The sequence below is a fragment of the Indicator indicator genome, chromosome 33 (assembly GCF_027791375.1).
Source record: "Indicator indicator isolate 239-I01 chromosome 33, UM_Iind_1.1, whole genome shotgun sequence".
In the NCBI taxonomy this organism is placed as follows: domain Eukaryota; kingdom Metazoa; phylum Chordata; class Aves; order Piciformes; family Indicatoridae; genus Indicator; species Indicator indicator.
In genome coordinates this window covers 5,053,393-5,075,954 of record NC_072042.1, presented here as the reverse complement: position 1 = coordinate 5,075,954, position 22,562 = coordinate 5,053,393, and the positions used below count along the sequence as shown (strand labels likewise).

The window sequence follows — 22,562 nt, the reverse complement described above, 5'->3', positions numbered from 1 at the left end:
GGGTGCTCCCCCTGCATCAGGTTCCCACAGACTCCATACACATTGCTCTGAGACACAGTGGCAGACCTGGACCTCAGCAGTAAAGATTTGAAGCAGTTCAGATCTTTGGAGGCTTCAGATCTTTGGAGGCTTCAGATCTTTGGAGCGGAGGATTTCATTCCCTTCAGAAGCTGATGGATGGCCAAAGCCAACGCAGTGACTCCAAAGAGCGGAGGGCTGGCAATGCCTTGGGGGCTCTGGTGGAGCTGTGTGGGGCTCAGTGGGTGCCCCCCACACTGAGCTTGCCCGGGAGCAAATCCAGCTGCCAGCCCCCCAAACCCCACTGTGGCTGGGTCTTGCCTCCTGCATCACCCTGGTGACAGCACGTATCCCCCTCCCCAAGCAATGGCCACCCCAGCTCTTGGCCATGGGATGCTCTCTTTCCCTGCACAGCGTTTGCAGGACCCATCCCACAATCACCACCATGTCTTGGGGAAAAAAAGCCCTTTGCAGCAGCCTGAGGCCAGGGGGAGACCAGGACGCCATGGGGTGCTGCCCTCGGAGGGTGGCACCCACTGACACCAGCCCCACCCCGGGGTGCTGCTGAGGGTGCCTGAGGCCCCTCTCCCACCGCCCCCTTTCACCCACCCCAGGGGGGATAAGCGGGGGCGCCCCGGGAGACCTCTACCTTGCTTGTTCCCCCCCTCCCCGCGGCTGGTCCAGCTGCACCTGGCATCCCCCCACCCCGCCCATGGTTCCGCCCGCCCACCTGGCCCCTCTCCCTGCTGTCCGTCCCCCGCTCCCCTCCTTCCCCCCCCGCGCACCCCCACGATGGTGCAACCCGCGCGGCCCCGCCCCCGCGGGCAGTGGTACAGCCCAGCCCAGGCACCCCGCCGCTCCGCCTAGCCTGCTGCTTCCCCCGCGCCCGCCGCTGCCCTTTCCTATTGGTCAAAAGGCAGGCGAGGGAGGAGCGCCTTTCTCCGATAGGCTGAGGGCAGCGCGGTGGGTGGGGCGGGCGGGGCGGCGGGGCTCGGGCCGCGGGGCGGGCAGGGCCGGGCGGGGTTGGGTTGCGCGGGGTCCGTGGCTGTGGGGAGGCAGGAAAATGGCGCTGACGCAAGGCACCAAGAGGAAAGTCTGCTACTACTATGACGGTGAGGGGCTGTGGGAGATGGAGGGGCCCGCGGGAGGGGGGCGGGCCCGCTGCGGGGGGGAGGGGGCGTGGAGGCGGGGGTGGGGGTGGGGAGGGCGGTGGGGGGCAGGGGAGGGGTCCTAGGGAGGTGCTGGGGGTCAGGTGTGGGGGGTGGGATGGGGGAAGGTGATGGGGGGGTCACGGGAGGGCTCCGAAGGTGGAGGCTGCTCAGAGGAGGGGGGGATGGGGTTGTGTGGGGGGGTCACTGGGAAGTGTAGTGGGGCTGGGGGCTGCACGGAGGGGGCTGGGAGGGGCAATGGGAGCTCAGTCTGGGGGCTGCGCTGGGGAATGGAAGGGTGGATCTGAGGGAAAAAGGGCTGGGGGCTGCACTGAGGGGTGCAGGAATGGATGTTGGGGGAGCTGAGGAACACAGGAGGGCTGGGGGCTGCATTGAGGGGTGCAGGAATGGATGTTGGGGGAGCTGAGGAACACAGGAGGGCTGGGGGCTGCATTGAGGGGTGCAGGAATAGATATTGGGGAGCTGAGGAACACAGGAGGGCTGGGGGCTGCATTGAGGGGTGCAGGAAGGGATGTTGGGGAGCTGAGGAACACAGGAGGGCTGGGGGCTACATTGAGGGGTGCAGGAAGGGATGTTGGGGAGCTGAGGAGCACAGGAGGGCTGGGGGCTGCATTGAGGGGTGCAGGAATGGATGTTGGGGAGCTGAGGAACACAGGAGGGCTGGGGGCTGCATTGAGGGGTGCAGGAAGGGATGTTGGGGGAGCTGAGGAACACAGGAGGGCTGGGGGCTGCATTGAGGGGTGCAGGAAGGGATATTGGGGAGCTGAGGAACACAGGAGGGCTGGGGGCTGCATTGAGGGGTGCAGGAAGGGATGTTGGAGGAGCTGAGGAACACAGGAGGGCTGGGGGCTGCATTGAGGGGTGCAGGAATGGATGTTGGAGGAGCTGAGGAACACAGGAGGGCTGGGGGCTGCATTGAGGGGTGCAGGAAGGGATGTTGGGGAGCTGAGGAACACAGGAGGGCTGGGGGCTGCATTGAGGGGTGCAGGAATGGATGTTGGAGGAGCTGAGGAACACAGGAGGGCTGGGGGCTGCATTGAGGGGTGCAGGAATGGATGTTGGAGGAGCTGAGGAACACAGGAGGGCTGGGGGCTACATTGAGGGGTGCAGGAAGGGATATTGAGGGTACAGAGGGAAGGGCTGGGGGGCTGCAGGGAGCAATAGGGGTGTAGGGGTCAGAGTAGGGCTGGGGGCAGGATTATGTTAAGAGTACAGTGGGGTGGGAGGAGTGGGAGAGAGAGGAGGCTGTGGGGAGGATATGGGGAGGATATGGGGATCACTGGAGGGGAGGAAGGGAGATGTAAGAGGAAAAATAGGGAAGCAGCATCGGGGAGGAGATGAGCAGAATAGGAGTGGGGAGGTGTGGAAATCTGGAGACTCAAGGTGGGAAAAGGCTGTGAAGGGTGCAGGCTGAGCAGAGGGGCATGAGGCTAAGAGGGGGCTTTGGGAGCCATGCTGAGATGCTCAAGAAGGTTACTGGGAGGATGAGGAACACTGCAGGAGGTGCTGGGGGGCAGAGTGGGTTGCAAGGAGGTGAAAGCTCCTCGAGCCATGTCCAGAGGAAGAGGCACTCCTGAAGCTCCCTTTGGGTCAGTGGTGTTGCTGCTGTGAAGCAGGGGCCAAACCCAGATGCATTGGGAGCCAGACTGCCTGCGTGGTTGTTTGTAGGGAGTTCCTGTGTCTAGGAGCATTGTTTAGTTCTGGCTCTGAACTTGGCTGGACTGGAGACTGCTTTCTTTTTATTTTTTCCTGTCCTGAGGCCAAGGAAGCAGTGCTTTGGGTCTCTATCATCATTCTGTTGGGGTAGGGAAGTAATGAGGTGTTAGAAGTGGCCAAACCCCATGCTAGGTATCTTCTGTGGCTTCCTTGCATCTACCCTGTGGCAGAACTCATGGTTGTGTTCTCTCTGGATGTTCACAACCACCTTTGGAGGGGTGACCTGGTGCCTTGGTGAGGGGTGGGCTCCTTTTCAACAGAGTCTGTGATCACTCAGTGAAAGGTGGTGTGCAAGTCTCCGTTTTGTCGTGGTTTTTAGCCTGTGAAATCAAATAAAACAAACTTCTTGTTACCTTCTTTTCCCCTGAGATGTGGATGTGCTCAGTGTCCAAGCTGTATGTGTCAGGCCTGTTGGCAAAGGAAAAGAAGTGAAGCAGTAGGTTTGCAGCTTGTGGTGTGATAGTCCTGCAGGGTCTCTGACTCAGAGAGTGTCTTCAGGAGGGCAGGATGGGGAGGAGGAGGCTGGTTCAGAGCTCTGGGTGCAGTGGAACTGAGCCTGATTTCACCACACAGCTGATCTCTGTGCAACACCCACCATACCTGGTGCTCCCAGCATAAGAGGGATGTGGAGCTGCTGGAGCAGGTCCAGAGGAGGCCATAAAGGTGATCAGAGGGCTGGAGACCCTCCCCTATGGGGACAGGCTGAGAGAGTTGGAGCTGTTCAGCCTGGAAAAGGCTCCAGGGAGATCTCAGAGCAGCCTTCCAGGAGCTGAAGGGACTCCAGGAGAGCTGGGGAGGGACTTAGGACAAGGGCTGGGAGTGACAGGAGGAGAGGGAATGGATTGAAGCTGGAGCAGGGGAGGTAGAGACTGGAGATGAGGAAGAAATTCTTGGCAGTGAGGGTGAGGAGACACTGTCTCACAACTGGCACAGGTTGCCCAGAGAGGTTGTGGATGCCTCCTCCCTGGAGGTGTTCAAGGCCAGGCTGGATGAGGCCTTGAGCAACCTGGGCTGGTGGGAGGTGTCCCTGCCCATGGCAGGAGGCTGGAACTGGCTGAGCTTTGAGGTCCCTTCCAACCTAACCCATTCTATGAATATCAAGATGGGAAGGGATGCTGGAGCCCTGGGCCTGAAGATGCCTTGTCTTGACCTACAGAGTGGGAAGTGCTGGAATGCTTTACATGTTCACACAACCTGGATGCTGGGGGTGGGGGGGAGGGTGATGACAAAAAAAAAAAAAAAGGTCTCTGTGTCCAAACTTCTCCCTGTCCTTGGGATATAATGCCTTCACAAAGAGGCTGTGCAGTTTGTGAGCAAGCTGGAACCTCTGAAGGCAATTAATGATGCCTTAAATTTGGAATAACCAATGGTGTGGTGGGCAAAGCCCAAACAGAGATTCTCTTCTGGTAGCCCTTATTGCTTGGCAGCTACATGAAGTCAACCTTCTGTGCTCTGCTCTGCTTTTGCCCTCACTAATTCTCTCTGTGGCAAGGCTTCAGTGCTCTCCTTCCACTGCTCTTTTACGAGCAGCTTGGCAAACATCCACAGCCTGTCCCAGGGTGAAAGTTGTGCTTTTATTGTTGGGGAAGGCCTCCTCTGCAGTTGTGGGAGGCCAGGGTGTTGGGGTCTTTGATTTTCCACACAGGGGGGGTTGGAGCAGCACAATCCAGTGCAGTGATTCCCCCAAGGGAGGTCGCTGGGTGGTGCTTTTGGGTGATGGGCACAGAGGGCTGGGGGAGGTGACCCTGGCAGATTTAAAGGGGCTGTCAGGCAGAATCTTCTCATTTTATTAGCCACGTGAATCTCTTTGTTGTTGTCCTGGTGCCCTGTGACAGGAGAAGGGGCAGTGGACACAAACTGGAACCCAGGAGGTTCCACCTCAAAAGTGAGGAGGAGCTTCTTTGCTGTGAGGGTGCTGGAGCCCTGGAGAAGGCTTCCCAGAGAGGTTGTGGAGTCTTCAAAACCCATCTGGATGTCTTTGTGTGACCTGCCCTGTGTGCCCCTGCTTTGGCAGGGGTGTTGGACTGGGTGATCTTCAGAGATCCCTTCCAGCCCCCTGCCATTCTGTAATTCTCTGTGTAGACATCCTTGAGCCACACGTTTCAGATGGTGGAGGGGCATCTTCTCCTGGAGAAGGGACCTAAACTGCAGGGAAGGGTCTAAGTGGGATGCAGAGGTTGGGGAAAGGTGGTTTGGTGTCTTGAGAGTCCTTCATGGACATCCTGAGGGGTGCTGATGGTCTGTGAGCAGGTTTGAATGTGAACAGTAACTTCTCCTTTATTAGCTCCCAGTGCAGGGTCTTGCTTAACCCTCCCAGAGAGGATGAGGCCTCTCTTAGGCTCACACACTCTTAATCTGCCCTGACATCCAAGAGCAGACAAACTCCTCTGCTGCTCTGGAGGACTCGTGGTGGGATGTGTGGAGCAGAGTGAACACAAAGGGGCTCTGGAAGCCAAGGTTTGCCCAGGGCCTTTAGCTGACAGCCTGAGCTGAGGAGGAAGATGATGATTCTTCAAAGCTTCCCGTAGTTCTGTGCTTGTGTTTGCTAGAAAAAGCTCTTGAGCATCTCTTCTTGAGTTCTCCAAAGCTTGATTTAACTTGATTTTGCTGTAGGGCCATTTGCCCAGGAAAATACTTTCATGTAAAGAACACTTTCAGGCCATGGATGGGATAACCTCCAGCAGCAGAGTTGTTTGGGTGTGGGATTTGTACTGTTTGTATCTCCTATGACTGAAAATAGGCCAGAGGAGGAAGAGCTTAGAGCTGGGTGCTGTGAGGAAGCAGCAGCTCCTCCTGAGTGTTAAGATTGATGATGAAATATGAATGCTCCCAAGTGAGTCACTGCCCAGACTGGATTGAGCCTCCTGCTCCCAAAGCTGATCAGGAGTTTGTACAACTGCATCAATGGCTTGGGCTGGTTCCCCAAGAAAAATGAAGCTTGTGCCATATTGTGTGGCTGTTCCCTGCTCTTGGCAGCTTTGGAGTCTCTGCCTCTTGCAGCCAAATCAGGCAGGAGGCAGAAATCTGAAAGTTAATTTTTTTTTTTTTCCCTAAGTTTGATAAAAAAAGGTACCCTGGGAGAAGAGGAAGGGGGAGGGAAAAAAAAAATCCCAATTAGCAGTGCCTGCTGTGGGAGCTGAGCCTGAGCTCAGCTTTTGCTAGGTAGAAGGGAATCCACGTGGGGAGATGACCCCTGGGATGTGTTTGTAGGAAGGGAATTTCATTGATGCTGGTGCCCTTAGGCTTGCTCCTCGTGTTGGTGGGGGGTTGGGCTGCTTCTGAAGGATTTCAAGCGAGGATAAAGGGTGAAAAAGATGGAGAAGCTCTGCTGGTGATTGCTTATTGACAGGATTATCTGCTTTGTAGCTGCTGTCTGCTAGGTGAATAGGTGAGAAACTGAGGCAAAGCAGCTCAGTGCTTGGTCTGATGAGTCACTGTCTGAGCTGGGGTTGAACTCCCCTGCCTCTTGGTGTGTGGGTTTGTGCTCAGAGAATCACCAAGACACAGGCTGCTTTGGGTTGGAAGGGACCTAAAAGATCATCCAGTTCCAACTTTCTACTAGATCAGGTTTCTCAAGGTCCCATCCAACCTGGCTTTCAACACTTCCAGGCTTGGAGCCTCCACGGCTTCCATGGGCAACCTGGTCCAGTGCCTCACCACTCTCAGGGGGAAGAATTTCCTCCTCGTATCTCATCCAAATCGAGCTTCTAGTAGTTAGGAGCCCTCACCCCACATCCTGTCACTCCATGCCTTTGTGGAAGGTCCCTCTCCAGCTCTCCTGTGCCCCGCTTTAAGTGGTGAAAGGCTGCTCTAAGGTCTCCCTGGAGCCTTCTCCAAGATGAACAGCCCCAACTCTCAGCCTGTCTTCACAGGAGAAACCTGGGAGCTGTAAATGTGAGATGTCATGGACCTGAACTGCCTGGAGAGGAGGTGGGGAGCTGACATTGGCTGAGGGGGAGGACACACAGATGTGGTGCCCAAAGCTCCTGCTGCCCCAGCAAGCTGGAGCTCCCTCCTCTTAACTTGTTCAGTGTGATGTTCATTGCCTGTGCTCAGAACTGGCATTACAAATCAAATCCCTGGTGGGACCATATTCTCATGTCCAAATGGCCATCCTATTCGAGTCTAGGATAAAGTTCCCTGAATCCCTGGGGATACCTGTGCAAACAAGATGAGAGACTCCATCCTCTGTGTGCTGCTGAAGGACAAATAAACTGATGACAGGATCGCAGGATGCTAGGGGTTGGGAGGGACCTCTGGAGATCTCTGAGTCCTGCTGGCTCTTGTGGCTCAGCTGTGGTTGTGTTTGAAGGGATCCAGAGTTTTCCTTGCTGTAACAAAATCCTTTCTGCTCCCAGGTGATGTTGGAAACTATTATTATGGCCAAGGACATCCAATGAAGCCCCACAGGATCCGGATGACTCACAACCTTCTGCTGAACTATGGCCTCTACAGGAAGATGGAGATATATGTAAGTGTAGGGCTGGTGGTGGAGAGAAATCTCTCTGAAAGGTCTTCGTTTAGGTGTCTGTGAGGTTTGTAGTTGGGATGCTTCAGACTTGTAAGTTCTCTGCTGATGAACCAGATAGGGAAAGGGGGGAAAAAAAAAAAAAAGACCCAACCCCAAACAGTTGTGCTGAGATGGTTCTGCTCTCTTCTGATTGCTCCTAGTGAGATGTTCTCTGCTCCAGGCAAGCTTTGGAGGCTGAGAAGCTGATGTGTCCCTGGTGTGACCCATTCCAGTCTCCACTAGTGGCATCCTTGCTTTTGTGAATAAGTTCTTGTTTAGTGCTGCTGGTTGGAGTGTTTGGCCTGTCCCTGGGAGTAAATCTGAGGTTGGGGGTGGGAAAAAGTGGGGAGAGAGAAGTGTTTGCAAACCAGGCCTTGCTCTCTTCCTGTCCTTGCAGCGCCCTCACAAGGCAAATGCAGAGGAGATGACCAAGTACCACAGTGATGACTACATCAAATTTCTGAGGTCTATCCGCCCTGACAACATGTCTGAGTACAGCAAGCAGATGCAGAGATGTAAGCCATGCACATAGTGCTGTGACATTTGTGGGTCTAGAGGTTGGTGATAAAAGGAGTAAGAAGAGCCACAGCAAACTCTCCTTCTCCTGGCTTGGTTTGTTCTGGTTTGTTTGTTTGTAATTTATTTTTCTGGTAAATCAAACATTTTAAAAAGAGGTCCCAGGAAAACCTTCTGACCTGGCTGTCTTCTTGTGGTCTTGCTTTGATGGAAACTCTTCTGAATTGCCTTCCTAGCTCAGAGACAACTGAACTACTCCCTTGATGAGCTGCACGTGCTTTGTGTTACTGCTTACCTGGAACCAGGGGTACTGAGGGGGGAAAAGGTTGAGTAAGTTTAAACTAACCGACCAACCAACCAAACCCCCAAAAACAACTCAGCAATTGTGTCCAAACCCTGCAGTCACTCTGAAGGATTTTCAGGGCAGTGACAGGTTGGTAGTCAGGAAGGGCAGAGATGCACAATCTAACCTCTGCACTTTGTGTTAGGGTCATTGAATGGCTCAGGTTGGAAGGGAGCTCAGAGATCATCTGCTCCAACCTTCCTGCCATGGGCAGGGACACCTCTCAGCTGGACTCAGCTGCTCAAGGCCTCATCCAGCCTGGCCTTGAATACCCATAGGATGCATCCACAGCCTCCCTGGGCAACCTGCTCCAGAGCCTCACCACCCTCACACTGAAGAATTCTTCCTCAGCTCCAGTCTCACCCTGCTCTCCCTCAGCTTCAAACCATTCCCCCTTGTCCTGCCTCTGGACACCCTCCTGAAAAGTCTCTCTGCAGCCTTCCTGCAGGATCCCTTCAGGCATTGGAAGGCAGCTCTAAGGTCCCCCCTGGATCCTTCTCCTCTCCAGACTGAACACCCCCAGCTCCCTCAGCCTCTCCCCCTTGCAGTGAGCAGGGACATCCTCACTGATTTAATCTCTATTTCCAACCTATCCATGGAGTGGCTCTTTCATGGTGACTTTAATATTCCAGAACCCTTTTTTTTTTTTTTTTTTTTTTTGGGGGGGGGGGGTGGGGTCTCTTTGCAACTCTGAGCTGATGTCACCATGACTGTGACCAGCTAGATTTTTGCAGACACAGAGTGGGGCAGCCTTGAGGGTCATTTAAACAGCATTTTGGTCTTGCTGCAATCCTCGAGAGCAGCAAAAAAAAAAAAAAAAAAAAAGAAAAAAAAAAAAAAAAGGCCCTTGGGGTTCATTGATGTGGAGGAAGTTTAATCTTCAATTGAGGAGAAATATGAGCTTCAAGTCTGAAGTGGAGGCACTTGGAAAGCTGGAATGAGCTGAAGGGGACAGATGTTGAGGCACAAGCAAGTGAGAGGAATGGGTAATGTGAGTAATAGACATGGAAAGGCTTCCTGCAGTAAATGATCCACCAAATGACACCAACCAAAGTACACATTTACACAGGCTGAACTGTTTACCCCTGGAGCAGATACAGCTCATAAACACCCACTCAGCTCTCTCTGCTAGTCAACATTTTCTCTCCATGTTCTGCCACAGAACCTATTTTTACTTGAAGGAAGAGGCAAAACTAAGAAAATCACCCTGAAGCATGCAGAGGACATTGCTGGTCCTTCAGCCTGTGAAACAGCAGCCTCTGTGGAGCTAGAGAGTACAACAGGAGGCTCAGAACAGGGATTAGGGCTAGAGGAGACAAGTTCACCTCTCCTAAGGTCTCTGTAGCCTCTTGGTGCTTCCTTGAGCTTTCCCTTGAGGGAAGGATAGCTGCTAGGATTGCTTCCACCTTTAATGCTGGGTTCTCCCAGATGCAAAGCCCACTGCAGGGAGGAAGGAGCCATCTGTGCCTCTCATCTTCCACCAGGGCTTTGTGCTGAGAAGTCAAGGGATTGACCCCCTGTTATTAATACTCCTTCTCAGCAGTCCTGCCTGCTTTGGATCTCCTGCTGGGAAAAGAGCCCAACTGGCTTCTGTTTATGCAGCAGCTCCTGGCTTTGCCAGGAACACCAGAGGGATGCCCTCAAATGCTGCCAGTGCAGCCCACAAAGTTCTGAGGGGCTGTAAAGGTTAATGAACAGTCTCTCATTTCATTCTGCTGGTGGCATGGTGCCTGCCTCAGGATTTGGAGGGCTGCTCTGGAACCTAAAGGGTGAGAAGTTTAATTTGTGGTGATGGGAAGTGCCCAGAAATGGATGACTGAAATTCTCCTCACTTAAGAGGGAAAGCTTCCAACCACCTTTGTGAGTGAATTATCCAGACTCTGCCAGCTGCCCTGCCCTGCTGAAGCAACTGGAAAGCAGGAACAATTGCTTCCTTCTGGGTGTCCTGATGGGGATTGGCCTGTTCAAAGATCCCTGTCCCTAACTGGGACCCTTCAGACTCCTTTATCACACAGCCTTTGTGGAGTCTGGACACTGAGGAATTCCTCCTGCTGCCAGAGCTGTGCCTTTCTCATTAAGCACAGAAGAAAACGTTCTACAGATGTTCCAAAGAACACAGGTTATTTGTGAGGTTTATTGGGAAAAGCACAGGGAGATTCCACACAAGCCTGTTGTTGCTGGGGTTTATTTTTAATCGTGGAGCTATTTACAGTCAAAATGTATCCAGACCAAAATTCCAGCACTGCTGAGACCTTACAACCTGGCTGACAGTGTGAAGTGTAACAGAACAGATGTGGGTATGAACTCCTTGCCCAGCACACCTCAGTATTTGCTCTCTCCCCACTTTCTCCCCCGCCACTGCCACTTTTTGCTTTCTCAACTCCCTGTCAGCAACAGAGCAGGAAACAGGAGCTGAACCCTTCCCTGCTGGCCCTGGGGTTGTGTAATGGAGCTGAGTGTCAGCTCTGTGCTCAGAAACATCACCATTATCCCCCAGAAGGCACAAGTAGCTGGGCAGCAGAGCTGCAGTGGGGCCCACAGCAGGCAGTCAAGGGCTGCTTTGGCCTCCTGTGTGCCTGTGGTGATCAGTTTGTGCTGCTGGAGCAGAGCAGGCTGCTGGAAGCTCCACAAACAGCCCCTGAGCTGCTGCTGGGGATGTGCCCTGGTCTTACACAGCCTCACTGATAGCATCTCCTCTCTGCCCACTCATTTTCCAACGGGATCAACTGGTTTTGGCATCCCTCTTGGCACACCCCAGTAGGTGGCGTGTGGCTCTCACCAGAGCTCCTGGCAGCATCTTGCTTGCAGCAGCAAACTTTTTGCCTCTCCAGGTTGATTTTGTTAGCATGTGGCTGTGCTGTTTAGTTGTTTAAAGCTCCTGTTGTTTAAAGCTACTTTCCCCTGGGTAACTTTTTTTGAGCCAGGGTGGGTTGAAGTCAGCCATTTGTTGGTAGTTTTGTCTTACCAAGTCTTCTGTGCTCTTTTCCAGTTAATGTTGGGGAAGACTGCCCTGTGTTTGATGGGTTGTTTGAGTTTTGTCAGCTCTCTGCTGGAGGCTCTGTTGGTAAGCTCACAATTCCTCTGTTCTTTCCTTTTTTTTCCTCTTCAGCAGATGTCTGTCAGCTGCTTCTGGCTGCGAAAGAAATTGTTGTAGGTGGTGGTGGGGAGGCCCTGGGAACCTGTTTCTGACTCCTTAATAATCAGATCCAGATTCCTTCCTGTGTGAGAGTTCAAGGCTTGCATGCAGACAGATCCCTCTACATTTGTTAGGCTTATCTCCACTAGTCTGGAATTCTTCAGTGAATCATAGAATCTCAGACTGGGTTGGGTTGGGAGGGACCTTAAAGATTATTCAGTTCCAACCCCCTGCCATGGGCAGGGACATCTCCTACCAGACCAGCTTCCTCAGAGCCCCATCCAACCTGGCTTTCAACACTTCCAGGCTTGCAGCTTCTACAGCTTCTCTGGGCAACCTGTTCCAGTGCCTCACCACCCTCATGGGGAAGAATTTCTTCCCAATGTCTCATCTCAGTCCAGCTTCTTCCACTTTGAACCCATCACCTCTCATCCTGTCACTCCGTGCCTTTGTCAAAAGTCCCTCCCCAGCTCTCCTGGAGCCCCCTTCAAATCCTGGAAGGCTGCTCTAAGGTCTCCCTGGAGCCTCTCCTCTCTTCTCAAAGCTGAATAGCCTCAGTTCTCTCAAGCCTGGCCTCACAGCAGAGGTGCTTCAGCCTTCTGATCATCTTCATGGCCTCCTCTGGACTCTCTCCAATAGTTCTATGTCCTCCTTGTGCTGGGGACTCCAGAGCTGGCCCCAGCACTGCTAGTGGGGTCTCAGCAGAGCAGAGCCGAGGGGCAGAATCCACTCCCTCCACCTGCTGCCCAAGCTGCTGGGGATGCATCCCAGGAGATGCTTGGAATGCATGAAGGACTCTGGAATTGGTAGAACAAGACGGCCAGAGACAGAGCTAACAAAACCACAGCAGCAACAGGGGTTTAATTAAAGGAAAAAAAATCAATGTGAGCTTCACAGAGGAGGAAAAAAACCCCAAGACTGTGAGCAGGCATAACCTGGAGAAGGAAGAAAAAGCTTCCTTTATCTGTTGGCTTTGCCAGGAAGCCCCTGTCTGTGGACAGCAGGCAAAATAGAAGCTAAAAGATCTCACGAAGCCTCCCTGAAAGCTGCAACATTTCAAAAGCTTTCCCTCTTTTTGAAATGCTTTTGTTGCTGAAGGAGTGCTGCTGGGACTGACTGTGTCACTGTGCCTGGGCGTGAATGTTGTGGCTGCTACTCCCACAGTGCCATCCAGACGTCTTCATTTCCTGTTCAGCTGCACCTACAGGCACTGACTGCAGCAGGTTTTGAAGTTGCTTAGTGCTCTCTGTGGTCCCCATAGCTGGAGGGTTCACAGAATCTATCATTTTATTATTTTGTTCCTGGGAGGCTTGGATATCTGGGGGGGGTGGTTAAGGGGAAGAGAATTTTCTCTGCCTAAATGGGTATTGAATGGCTGACCTACATATATGGTGGATAAAACCCTTCATTAAAATCTTTTGTTGAGGGCACTGGGAACTAGACTGCCCTCATCCAGGACCCTCTCTAGAATGCTGTGGACCTGATTGTGCAGGTTTCATGCTGTGAGGCAAAGCAGGAGGCACGGAACAGGGTGTGCAGGCAGAACAGAGCCTGTGTTTCTCTCCCCCTGCCTTTTGGTTCATAGAATGGCTCAGGTTGGAAGGGACCTCAGAGATCCTCTACTCCAACCTCCTTACCATGGGCATCTCTCACCTTGACTTAGTTGCTCAAGGCCTCATCTAACCTGGCCTTGAACACCCTCAGGGAGGAGGCATCCACAGCCTCCCTGGGCAGCCTGTGCCAGGGTCTCACCACCCTCCTGCTGAAGAACTTCTTCCTCAGCTCCAGTCTAACCCTGCTCTGCCTCAGCTTCAAACCATTCCTCCTTCTCCTGTCTCTAGACACCCTCCTGAAAAGTCTCTCTGCAGCCTTCCTGTAGGCTCCCTTTAGATACTGGAAAGCAGCTCTTAGGTCCCCTGGAGTCTTCTCTTCTCCAGACTGAACACCCCCAGCTCCCTCAGCCTGTCCTTGTAGTGGAGGTGCTCCAGCCCTTGGATCATTGTGGCCTCCCCTGGACTCACTCCAACATCTCTGTGTCCTTCTTCTGCTGGGGACACCAGAACTGGAGGCAGGATTGGAGGTGAGGTCTCAGCAGAGCAGAGCCAAGGGGCAGAATCCCCTCTCTTGCCCTGCTTGCCCACACTCCTCTGGCTGCAGCCTAGGGCAGGGCTTCTGCTTTGCCACCCACACACCGAAGCGATCGTGAGGCACCACTGCTTTCCCCCGGGGTCTCTGCCATGGGGCCTTTGCTCTCCTGCTGACATTTTGTCCTTCTTCTCCCCACAGCCAGTGCTGTGAAGCTGAACAAGCAGCAGACAGATATTGCTGTGAACTGGGCAGGAGGCCTTCACCATGCAAAGAAGTCAGAGGCCTCTGGCTTCTGTTATGTCAACGATATCGTCCTGGCTATCTTGGAGCTCCTCAAGTATGGGCAGTACCAGTGCCTCCTTTTGTTTGTCCTCCCTGCTCTGCTGCTCCTCCAAGTTCTCACTGCCTCCCTCCTCAGTCTTTTCTCTTTTGTTGCCTTTTTGTTGTTTGTTTTGGGTTTTTTTGTAGCAATGTTTTCTCAGGAGGGTTTAATCAGCTCTCTTTGTGGGCTGCAGGGCTCTCTGCCCCCAAGGGTTATGTCTAGCAGTGGCAGTGTGCAAGAGGCAGAAGGCTCAGAGCATTGTGTGGTTGCTCTTAGGACCTTCTCTCTACCACCCACCCTGGCAAAGGGGGCACAAATGTGATATGGGACAGCTTTTGGCTCAAGGCAAAGCTCAGTGGGAGGCTTAGGCCTAAAAATGCAGTCTGCTGGCTGAATCTGAATGCACTGAGTTGAGTTTGCCTTCAGAGGTTAGCTGCAGCAGCAAAAGCCACTTGATTTTTCTCCTGTGCTTCTCTTCCACTGCTGACCAAGGCACAGTTCTCCATGGCTCTGTTGCTTGTGGGCTCCAGAGGGAATCTTGGTTTGAGTTTGGGAATAACCTTTAGAGGTAATTTGGTCTAAGCCCCTGCAGTCAGCAGGGACATCTGCAACTGGAGTGGTTTGCTTAGAACCCCAAACAACCTCACCTGGAACAGTTCCAGGGATGGGACATCTCCCACCTCTCTGGGCAACCTGGGCCAGGGTTTCACCACCCTCAGTGTCAGAAATTTCTTACCTCTAGTTTGGAGAGAGCTGCCTGGTGGCTCTGCAGTCTTGGGGAGCAGCACCACATTCCTCACTCTCCTCCTAATTGCTGTGTTGGGTGAAGACAATTTCTGCTCTGGTGAAATGCAGCATTTTGACTCCTTTCTGATCCTAGGTATCACCAGAGAGTGCTGTACATTGACATTGACATTCACCATGGAGATGGTGTGGAGGAAGCCTTTTACACCACAGACCGTGTCATGACGGTGTCCTTTCATAAGTATGGAGAATACTTCCCAGGAACAGGGGACCTGAGGGTGAGGATAAAGGCTTGGCAGAAAATTCCACCTCAGATTTGGCCTCTTCCATCTGTTTGCTGTCAGGAATTGAACTAAAATCACTGCTCCTAGAATCACAGGATTGTCAGGGTTGGAAGGGAGCTCAAGGATCATCCAATTCCAACCCCTTTGCCATGGGCAGGGACACCTCACATTAGATCAGGTTGCTCAGAGCCACATCCAGCCTGGCTCACAGCCCCATCCAGCCTCCTCTGGGCTTCTCCTGCTCTCAAAGGGACATCCTGCTGCTGAGGGCAGCTGGCTCAGCTCTGGGAGCATGGCCTGGGCAAACCCAAACCTTTGACATCAGCATCTTAGCTGCCTTCTGGTGAGATTGTGCTCAAGAAAAGTGGCTCTAGAGATGGCCATCTCTAGCTACTTGCAAACTGAACACTCAGAGCAACATGCAGTAGATTTTCCTCCTCTGAACTCTGAGAGCAATGTGTAGTAGTAGGTTTTTCCTCCTCTGAACACTGAGGGCAATGTGTAGTAGTAGATTTTTCCTCCTCTGAACACTGAGGGCAATGTGTAGTAGTAGATTTTCCTCCTCTGAACACTGAGAGCAATGTGTAGTAGTAGGTTTTTCCTCCTCTGAACACTGAGGGCAATGTGTAGTAGTAGGTTTTTCCTCCTCTGAACACTGAGGGCAATGTGTAGTAGTAGGTTTTTCCTCCTCTGAACACTGAGGGCAATGTGTAGTAGTAGGTTTTTCCTCCTCTGAACACTGAGGGCAATGTGTAGTAGTAGATTTTTCCTCCTCTGAACACTGAGGGCAATGTGTAGTAGTAGAATTTTCTCTTCTGAACATTCAGAGCAACATGTAGTAGTAGATTCTTCTCTTCTGAACACTCAAAACAAGATGTAGTAGATTTTTCCCTCTGAACACCCAGAGCAATGTGGAGTAGTAGATTCTTTTTCTCCTCTGAGTACTCAGAGCAATACGTAGTAGAATTTTCTCCTATGAACACTCAGAGCAACATACAGTAGTAGATTTTTTTTTTCTCCTCTGACCACTCAGAACAACATGTAGTAGATTTTTTTCTCCTCTGACCACTCAGAACAACATGTAGTAGATTTTTTTTCTCCTCTGACCACTCAGAACAACATGTAATAGATTTTTTTTTCTCCTCTGACCACTCAGAACAACATGTAGTAGATTTTTTTTCTCCTCTGACCACTCAGAACAACAGGTAGTAGATTTTTTTTTCTCCTCTGACCACTCAGAACAACAGGTAGTAGATTTTTTTTCTCCTCTGACCACTCACAACAACCTGTAGTAGCAGATTTTCCTTCTCTGAGCACCAAGGGCCAAACGTTTCCACTTCTGCCAAAGCAGCTGGAGCCAAGTGACTTGTGGCTGCCTTCTGCCAGGAGCAGTGTTGGTCCAGCAGAGCCTGGCTTTACCTGGGGATTATCCTGATGGAATCTCAGACTTCCCTTGCTAATTTGGAGCAGCCTTTGTGGATTCTCTGGTGACTTGTGGTCTCTCACTCTAACAGGACATTGGTGCAGGCAAGGGCAAGTACTATGCTGTCAACTATCCTCTGCGGGACGGCATCGACGATGAGTCCTATGAAGCAATATTCAAGCCTGTGAGTGAAGACATCTTAGCTGAGTGGTTCTTTGTGGGTCATGCTTTGTCCCTGGGTGGCTCCTGGAGCTGTTCTTTGAGGGGGATGTGGATTGATTCCCTTTGCTCTGATGAGATTCTTGAGGGCCCTATTCCACCCTAACAATTGCAGCCCTGTCGTCGGGGAGCTTCTCTCTGTAAGAGCCTCAGTGTTGGGAGCAGACGGGAGTCAGCAGCTGTGGGGACAGTAGGGATGGCTTCGTGTCACTTGCTGCCATGGATGTGACTGTGTTGCTGTGACACTGTCCTGGGAGGGTGTGTAACAAGGGCTTTCTTGTTTAGGTGATCTCTAAAGTGATGGAGACATTCCAGCCCAGTGCAGTTGTCCTGCAGTGTGGGTCAGATTCTCTCTCAGGGGACAGGCTGGGGTGTTTTAATCTGACCATCAAAGGTAAGAGAACCAACCATGCAGTGTCTCTGTCAGACTGGCATCACTCATATCATGGAATGGTTTGGGTTGGAAGGGACCTTAATGATCAACCCCCCTGCCATGGGCAGGGACACTTCCCACCAGCCCAGGTTCCTCACCTGCTTGAACACCTCTAGGGAGGGAACATCCACAGCCTCCCTGGGCAACCTGTTCCAGTGTCTCCCCACTCTCACAGTCAAGAATTTCTTCCTGATCTCCAGTCTCAGTCTCCCCTCTTCCATCTCAAAGTCATTGCCCCTTCTCCTATCACTACAAGCCCTTGTCTAAAGTCCCTCTCTGGATTTCTTGTACCCCGCTTCAGGTAGTGCCTTCCATTGAAAAGTTTATTGTTCCACCATGAGACTCTCACCTTTTCCTCACTGTTTTTTTTCTGTGTAGGCCATGCCAAGTGTGTGGAGTTTGTCAAAAGCTTTAACCTGCCTATGCTGATGCTGGGAGGAGGTGGCTACACCATCCGCAACGTGGCTCGCTGCTGGACCTATGAGACTGCTGTGGCTCTGGACACTGAAATTCCCAATGGTAATTCTCCCCAGGAGCCTTTCAAGCAAGACTAAGGGACAATGACACCCTACAGGAAGGCTGGAGAAAGACTTTTCATCAGGGTGTCTAGAGACAGGCCAAGGGGGAATGGTTTGAAGCTGAAGCAGAGCAGGGTTAGACTGGAGCTTAGGCAGAAGTTCTCTGGTACCAGGGTGGTGAGACTCTGGAACAGGCTGTCCAGTGAGGTTGCAACTCTGAGCTCTTTCAGTGTTACTGTGGGAGAGCTTTTGGGTTCCCTGATTTGCAGTAGCTGCTCCCCTGTTTGCATTCAAGTCCTGTAGCTGCCCTCCAGCCAAAGGCACCCAGCAGCCTTGCTGGCTGTAATGAGATGACCTCTGGTCATGCTGGTAGTGTGCTCACTGCCAAAGTCAGCTTTGCCTGCACTCTTGCTAACTGTCTGCTTTCACCTGACTGTGGGCTGGGAGAGCTTCAGCTCCCACACCTGGCTTTTCTCTCCCATGTGTCTGTGGTGTTTTGTCACCACTCCAGTGCTGATTTGGTCTTTGTTCCTTTCGACCTTGCCTGCAGAACTTCCATACAACGACTATTTCGAGTACTTTGGACCAGACTTCAAGCTCCACATCAGTCCCTCCAACATGACTAACCAGAACACCAACGAGTATCTGGAGAAGATCAAGTGAGTCTTTTGTTCCTCCTTGCCAGCCTTCTGCTGGGGGCTTGGCAGCCCTGGCTGGCACCTTGCTGCCAGAGGTGTTCAGCACTTCCTTCCCTGCCCGGCTCTAGGCAGCGTCTCTTTGAGAACCTGCGCATGCTGCCTCACGCCCCCGGGGTCCAGATGCAGCCCATTCCTGAGGATGCTGTTCAGGAAGACAGTGGAGATGAAGAGGAAGAAGATCCTGAGAAACGCATTTCAAGTAGGAGCTCTCCTCTGGCGTAGTCACATTGCCCAGCTGGGGCTCTGGGTTGCCAACACTGAGCAGGAGCAAGTCAGCTGAGAATCACAGGATGGTAGAATGGAAGGGGTTGGAAGGGACCTCTAGGCATCATCCAGTCCAACCCCCCGGGCCAAAGCAGGGGCACACAGGGCAGGGCACACAGGAACACATCCAGGAGGGGTTGGAAAGTCTCAAGGAGACTCCACAACCTCTCTGGGCAGCCTGCTCCAGGCCTCCAGCACCCTCACACCAAAGAAATTTCTCATCCTGTTCAGGTGGATGGGTTCCAGCTTGTGCCCATTGTTCCTTCTCCTGTCACTGGGCACCACCCAAAAGAGCCTGGCGCCTTCATCCTGACACCCACCCCTCAGACACTGTTCAAATCCCCTCTCAGCCTTCTCCTCTCCAGGCTAAACAGCCCCAGGCCACTCAGGCTTGCTTTATAGCAGAGATGTCCAAGTCCCTTCATCATCCTTGTAGCCTCTGTTGGACTCTCTCCAGCAGATCCCTGTCTCTCTTGAACTGGGGAGCCCAAAACTGGACACAGTATTCCAGGTGGGGTCTCACAAGGGCAGAGTAGAGGGAGAGGAGAACTTCCCTAGGCCTAGAATGTGCAGGCTGTAAGCTGAGCTAGCTTAGGAATGAAAGGAGGATGTATGACTTAGGTTTCTAGTCTGGAGTCCTTCAGCTTGAATCAGCTCCCACCTTTCTGACTGATTTTGTAACACACTGTGAGCACTGCAGGGCTGGGAGCCTTTTCCCTTGGAGAAGTGACCCTTTTGCCAGATGATTTCCATACTGGGAGAACCCAGGCTCTGATGTGAGAATTCCAACAGTTCCTGTGATGGAGGTGCTATGACAGAATCCTTTCTGGGAGGCTGTCAAGGTTTGATCCCAGGAGTGGAAATGCTGCTTGGTAGTCAGATTGGCTGGTGGCCTTTAGAGCTGGCAGACGGATTTTTTTCTCAGTGTGAGGTTGGTTAACCTGCTTCTGCTGTCAAGTCTTGATGTCCCAGGGTACCTAATCCAAGCCCTACTCCTGAGCCTGGGTCTCAGGTATGGGCAGTTAGGAGGCATGAGTGAAAAGATCCAGCTGGCAGAAAGAGAAAATGGTTTTTATTGTGGCCTCATTCTGACTTAGGAAGCTTTGTTGGTTCCTTCCAGTGTGTGGATGGGCTTGGAGAAGTTGGTGCTTGGTGTCTTCCACCTTAGGATCTGGAGAAGGTCTTGTGAGGAGGGGGTGGGGGGAGCTGGGGTTGTTTAGCCTGGAGAAAAGGAGGCTGAGGAGAGACCTCATTGCTCTCTACAACACCCTGAAAGGAGGCTGGAGCCAGGTGGGGGTTGGGCTCTTCTCCCAAGGAACAAGACAGGAGAAGAAAAAATGGCCTCCAGCTGCACCAGGGGAGGATTAGGTTGGACATCAGAAGAAAATTCTTCACTGAAAGGGTTCTCAGAGCCTGGCCCAGGCTGCCCAGGGAGGTGGTTGAATGCCCATCCCTGGAGGGGTTTCAGAGAGGCAGAGATGTGGTGCTGAGGGCCATGGTTCAGCACCAGGCTTGGCAGAGCTAGAAAACGCTTGGGGTGGGTGAGCTGACAGAGCTTTGCCAAGCACAATGATTCTGTGGTTCCAAATCTGCTGAGCTCCCCTCTCCTCCCCACTCCCAGTCCGCAACTCTGATAAGAGAATCTCCTGTGATGAAGAATTCTCTGACTCGGAGGACGAGGGGGAAGGAGGCCGCAAAAACGTCGCCAACTTCAAGAAAGCAAAGCGTGTGAAAACAGAGGAGGAAAAGGAGGAAGAGGAGAAGAAAGGTAAGCCTGGGGGCTGGGACTAGAAGCCCTCCCAGCCCTCTGGATCTTTGTCTGGCAGGTGCTTTCCTACTGCACTGCTCTGTGTCTTTGTATTTTTTGTTTGTTTTTTTTTTTCTCTAGAAGAGAAAGAAGAGGAAAAACCAAAAGAAGAGAAAGCAGAACCCAAAGGGTGAGCCCTGTCCCCTGGCACAGTGAGCAAACAGCTCTGCCTTTGCTTCTTTAGGCATCTCCCCAGTGTTGAGGGGTTGGAGGAGAGAGGTGGCAATGGGCTTGTAGTGGGGAGGAGTTTGCCTGTGGAGAACAGCACTCCTGAGAGAGCAGTGGGAGAGCAGAACCCTTGGTGAAAAGGCTTAGAAATGCTGAGCCTTCATCCAGTAACACGGATGGGACCTCAGGATGGGACCTCAGGTTGGAGGGGGCCTCAGAGATCATCCGCTCCAACCTCCCTGCCATGCCCAGGGACAGCTCTCAGCTAGACTCAGCTGCTCAAGGCCTCATCCAGCCTGGCCTTGAACACCCCCAGGCAGGAGGCATCCACAGCCTCCCAGGGCAGCCTGTGCCAGAGTCTCACCACCCTCCTACTGAAGAATTCTTCCTCAGCTCCAGTCTAACCCTGCTCTCCCTCAGCTTCAAACCATTGCCCCTTGGTCTGCCTCTAGACACCCTCCTGAAAAGTCCCTCTGCAGCCTTCCTGCAGGCTCCCTTTAGCTATTAGAAGGCAGCTCTAAGGTTCCCTGGAGCCTTCTCCTTTCTAGGCTGAGCACCACAGGCTTTAGATGAAGATGTGCCACATGAGCAGCATTTTTAAGGCTGCAGCTCTGCTTTGATACCAAAGCTTGGGCACAGCCCAAGGTGTTTATCTAACCCCAAGTTCTTCCCTGCTTGCTTCCCCAGGGTGAAGGAAGAGACAAAATCCACCTAAGAGGACTGCAGCTGGACAGTTGCTGTCGGTGTGTAGCTGTCATAGCTTAGCTTCCCTGGTTGCCTCCCATTCCACAGGAATCTCTATTTTATATATTGTTTCTGTATATATTTCTATATAAATATTATAAATGACTTGAGAACTGTAAATTATTCCTTGCTGCACTCCACTGGGAGCAGAGTGGGAGGAATCTGTGGAGTCAACCAGGCCTGCACCGCCCAGATTCGGTGCCTGGGAAGTTTCTCTCTTGCCTTCCACTGCCCTCCTTAGTGTGTCTTGAAAAGAAATCACTTCCTTTCTTTACTCTCTCCTCTGAAAATAACCACCCTTGGGAAAAAAAAAAAAAAAAAAAAAAGAATAATTTAAGTAGTAGTAGTGTCTGCATTTCAGGTTAGGTGGAAAGATGGCCATGAATTTTCTTTGTGTTTTGTTTTGATTTCTTTCTCTCCATGTTTTTGGTTTTGTGGTGATTTTTTTTTTTCCTTTGTTTTGGGTTTAGGTTTTGGTTTTTTTGTTTGGTTGGGTTTTTTGTTTGGTTGGTTGGGGTTTTTTTTTGGTGGGAATATGAGTTTCCCAAATGAAGCCTGTGAGAGACTTGACTGTTCCTTTTGGTCTTCAGTTTTGATTCCACCATGGCAAGGTAACTTAACTGCAAGCTGGTGCCACTTCTCAGGGTCAAATAGTGCAGTTCTTCAATAGAGTTGGCTACCTCCCTGCAGCAAACTCCTGGAAAGAAGTGAAACAGCTCAAAAGACATCTGAAAAGTGCTTGAGTGAGGCAGCCCAAGAGCCCTGCAGGTCTGGATCTGGCAAAGTGCAAGATGAAAGTCCCCCTCCTGTGTGGGGAACCTTTTTCAGGCTCTTGCAGTTCCAGTTGTGTGGCAGCATTGGGCAGCTGGAGTGAGGGAGGGGCTGAGTTTTTTACTCCTCTTTTATTTCTTCCTGTACCTATTTCCCCTCTTGGAGGGGGGAAGTGAGTTACTGCCCATGTGGCCACCTGCTTTGCTTCTCCTGCCTGTGTAAGGTGCTCACCCAGGACTGACCTGTGCTCTGCCAGGGCTTGTTCCGTGCTCAGCCAGGACTGATCTGTGCCAGGACTTGACCTGTGCTCTGCCAGGGCTTGTTCTGTGCTCAGCCAGGACTGATCTGTGCCAGGACTTGACCTGTGCTCTGCCAGGACTTGACCTGTGCTCTGCCAGGGCTTGTTCTGTGCTCAGCCAGGACTGATCTGTGCCAGGACTTGACCTGTGCTCTGCCAGAGCTTGACCTGTGCTCACCCAGGACTGACCTGTGCTCTGCCAGAGCTTGACCTGTGCTCTGCCAGGACTGACCTGTGCTCTGCCAGGGCTTGACCTGTGCTCTGCCAGGACTGACCTGTGCTCTGCCAGGACTGACCTGTGCTCTGCCAGGGCTTGACCTGTGCTCTGCCAGGACTGACCTGTGCTCTGCCAGGACTGACCTGTGCTCTGCCA

The 22,562-nt window shown here is 52.3% G+C and overlaps 1 protein-coding gene across 1 annotated transcript; it reads left to right on the top strand.

The window, feature by feature from the left end:
* Positions 1–1,081: 1,081 nt before the first annotated feature.
* HDAC1 (histone deacetylase 1) lies at positions 1,082–21,114 on the top strand. Its single transcript, XM_054395491.1, has 14 exons — positions 1,082–1,130; positions 7,262–7,374; positions 7,811–7,928; positions 11,262–11,336; positions 13,695–13,833; positions 14,699–14,840; positions 16,361–16,453; positions 16,774–16,882; positions 17,300–17,440; positions 17,990–18,098; positions 18,206–18,336; positions 20,023–20,169; positions 20,290–20,338; positions 21,064–21,114. The coding sequence occupies exons 1-14, from the start codon at positions 1,082–1,084 to the stop codon at positions 21,089–21,091; spliced, it is 1,443 nt and encodes a 480-aa protein (XP_054251466.1). The 3' UTR covers positions 21,092–21,114.
* The last annotated feature ends 1,448 nt before the right edge of the window (positions 21,115–22,562 follow it).

Coding starts and splice junctions, on each gene's coding strand:
- HDAC1 (XM_054395491.1), top strand. CDS start 1,082: ATGGCGCTGACGCAAGGCACCAAGAGGAAAGTCTGCTACTACTATGAC. Junction 16,883..17,299: donor TTTTAATCTGACCATCAAAG/GTAAGAGAACCA, acceptor TTTTCTGTGTAG/GCCATGCCAAGTGTGTGGAG. Junction 20,170..20,289: donor GGAGGAAGAGGAGAAGAAAG/GTAAGCCTGGGG, acceptor TTTTTTCTCTAG/AAGAGAAAGAAGAGGAAAAA.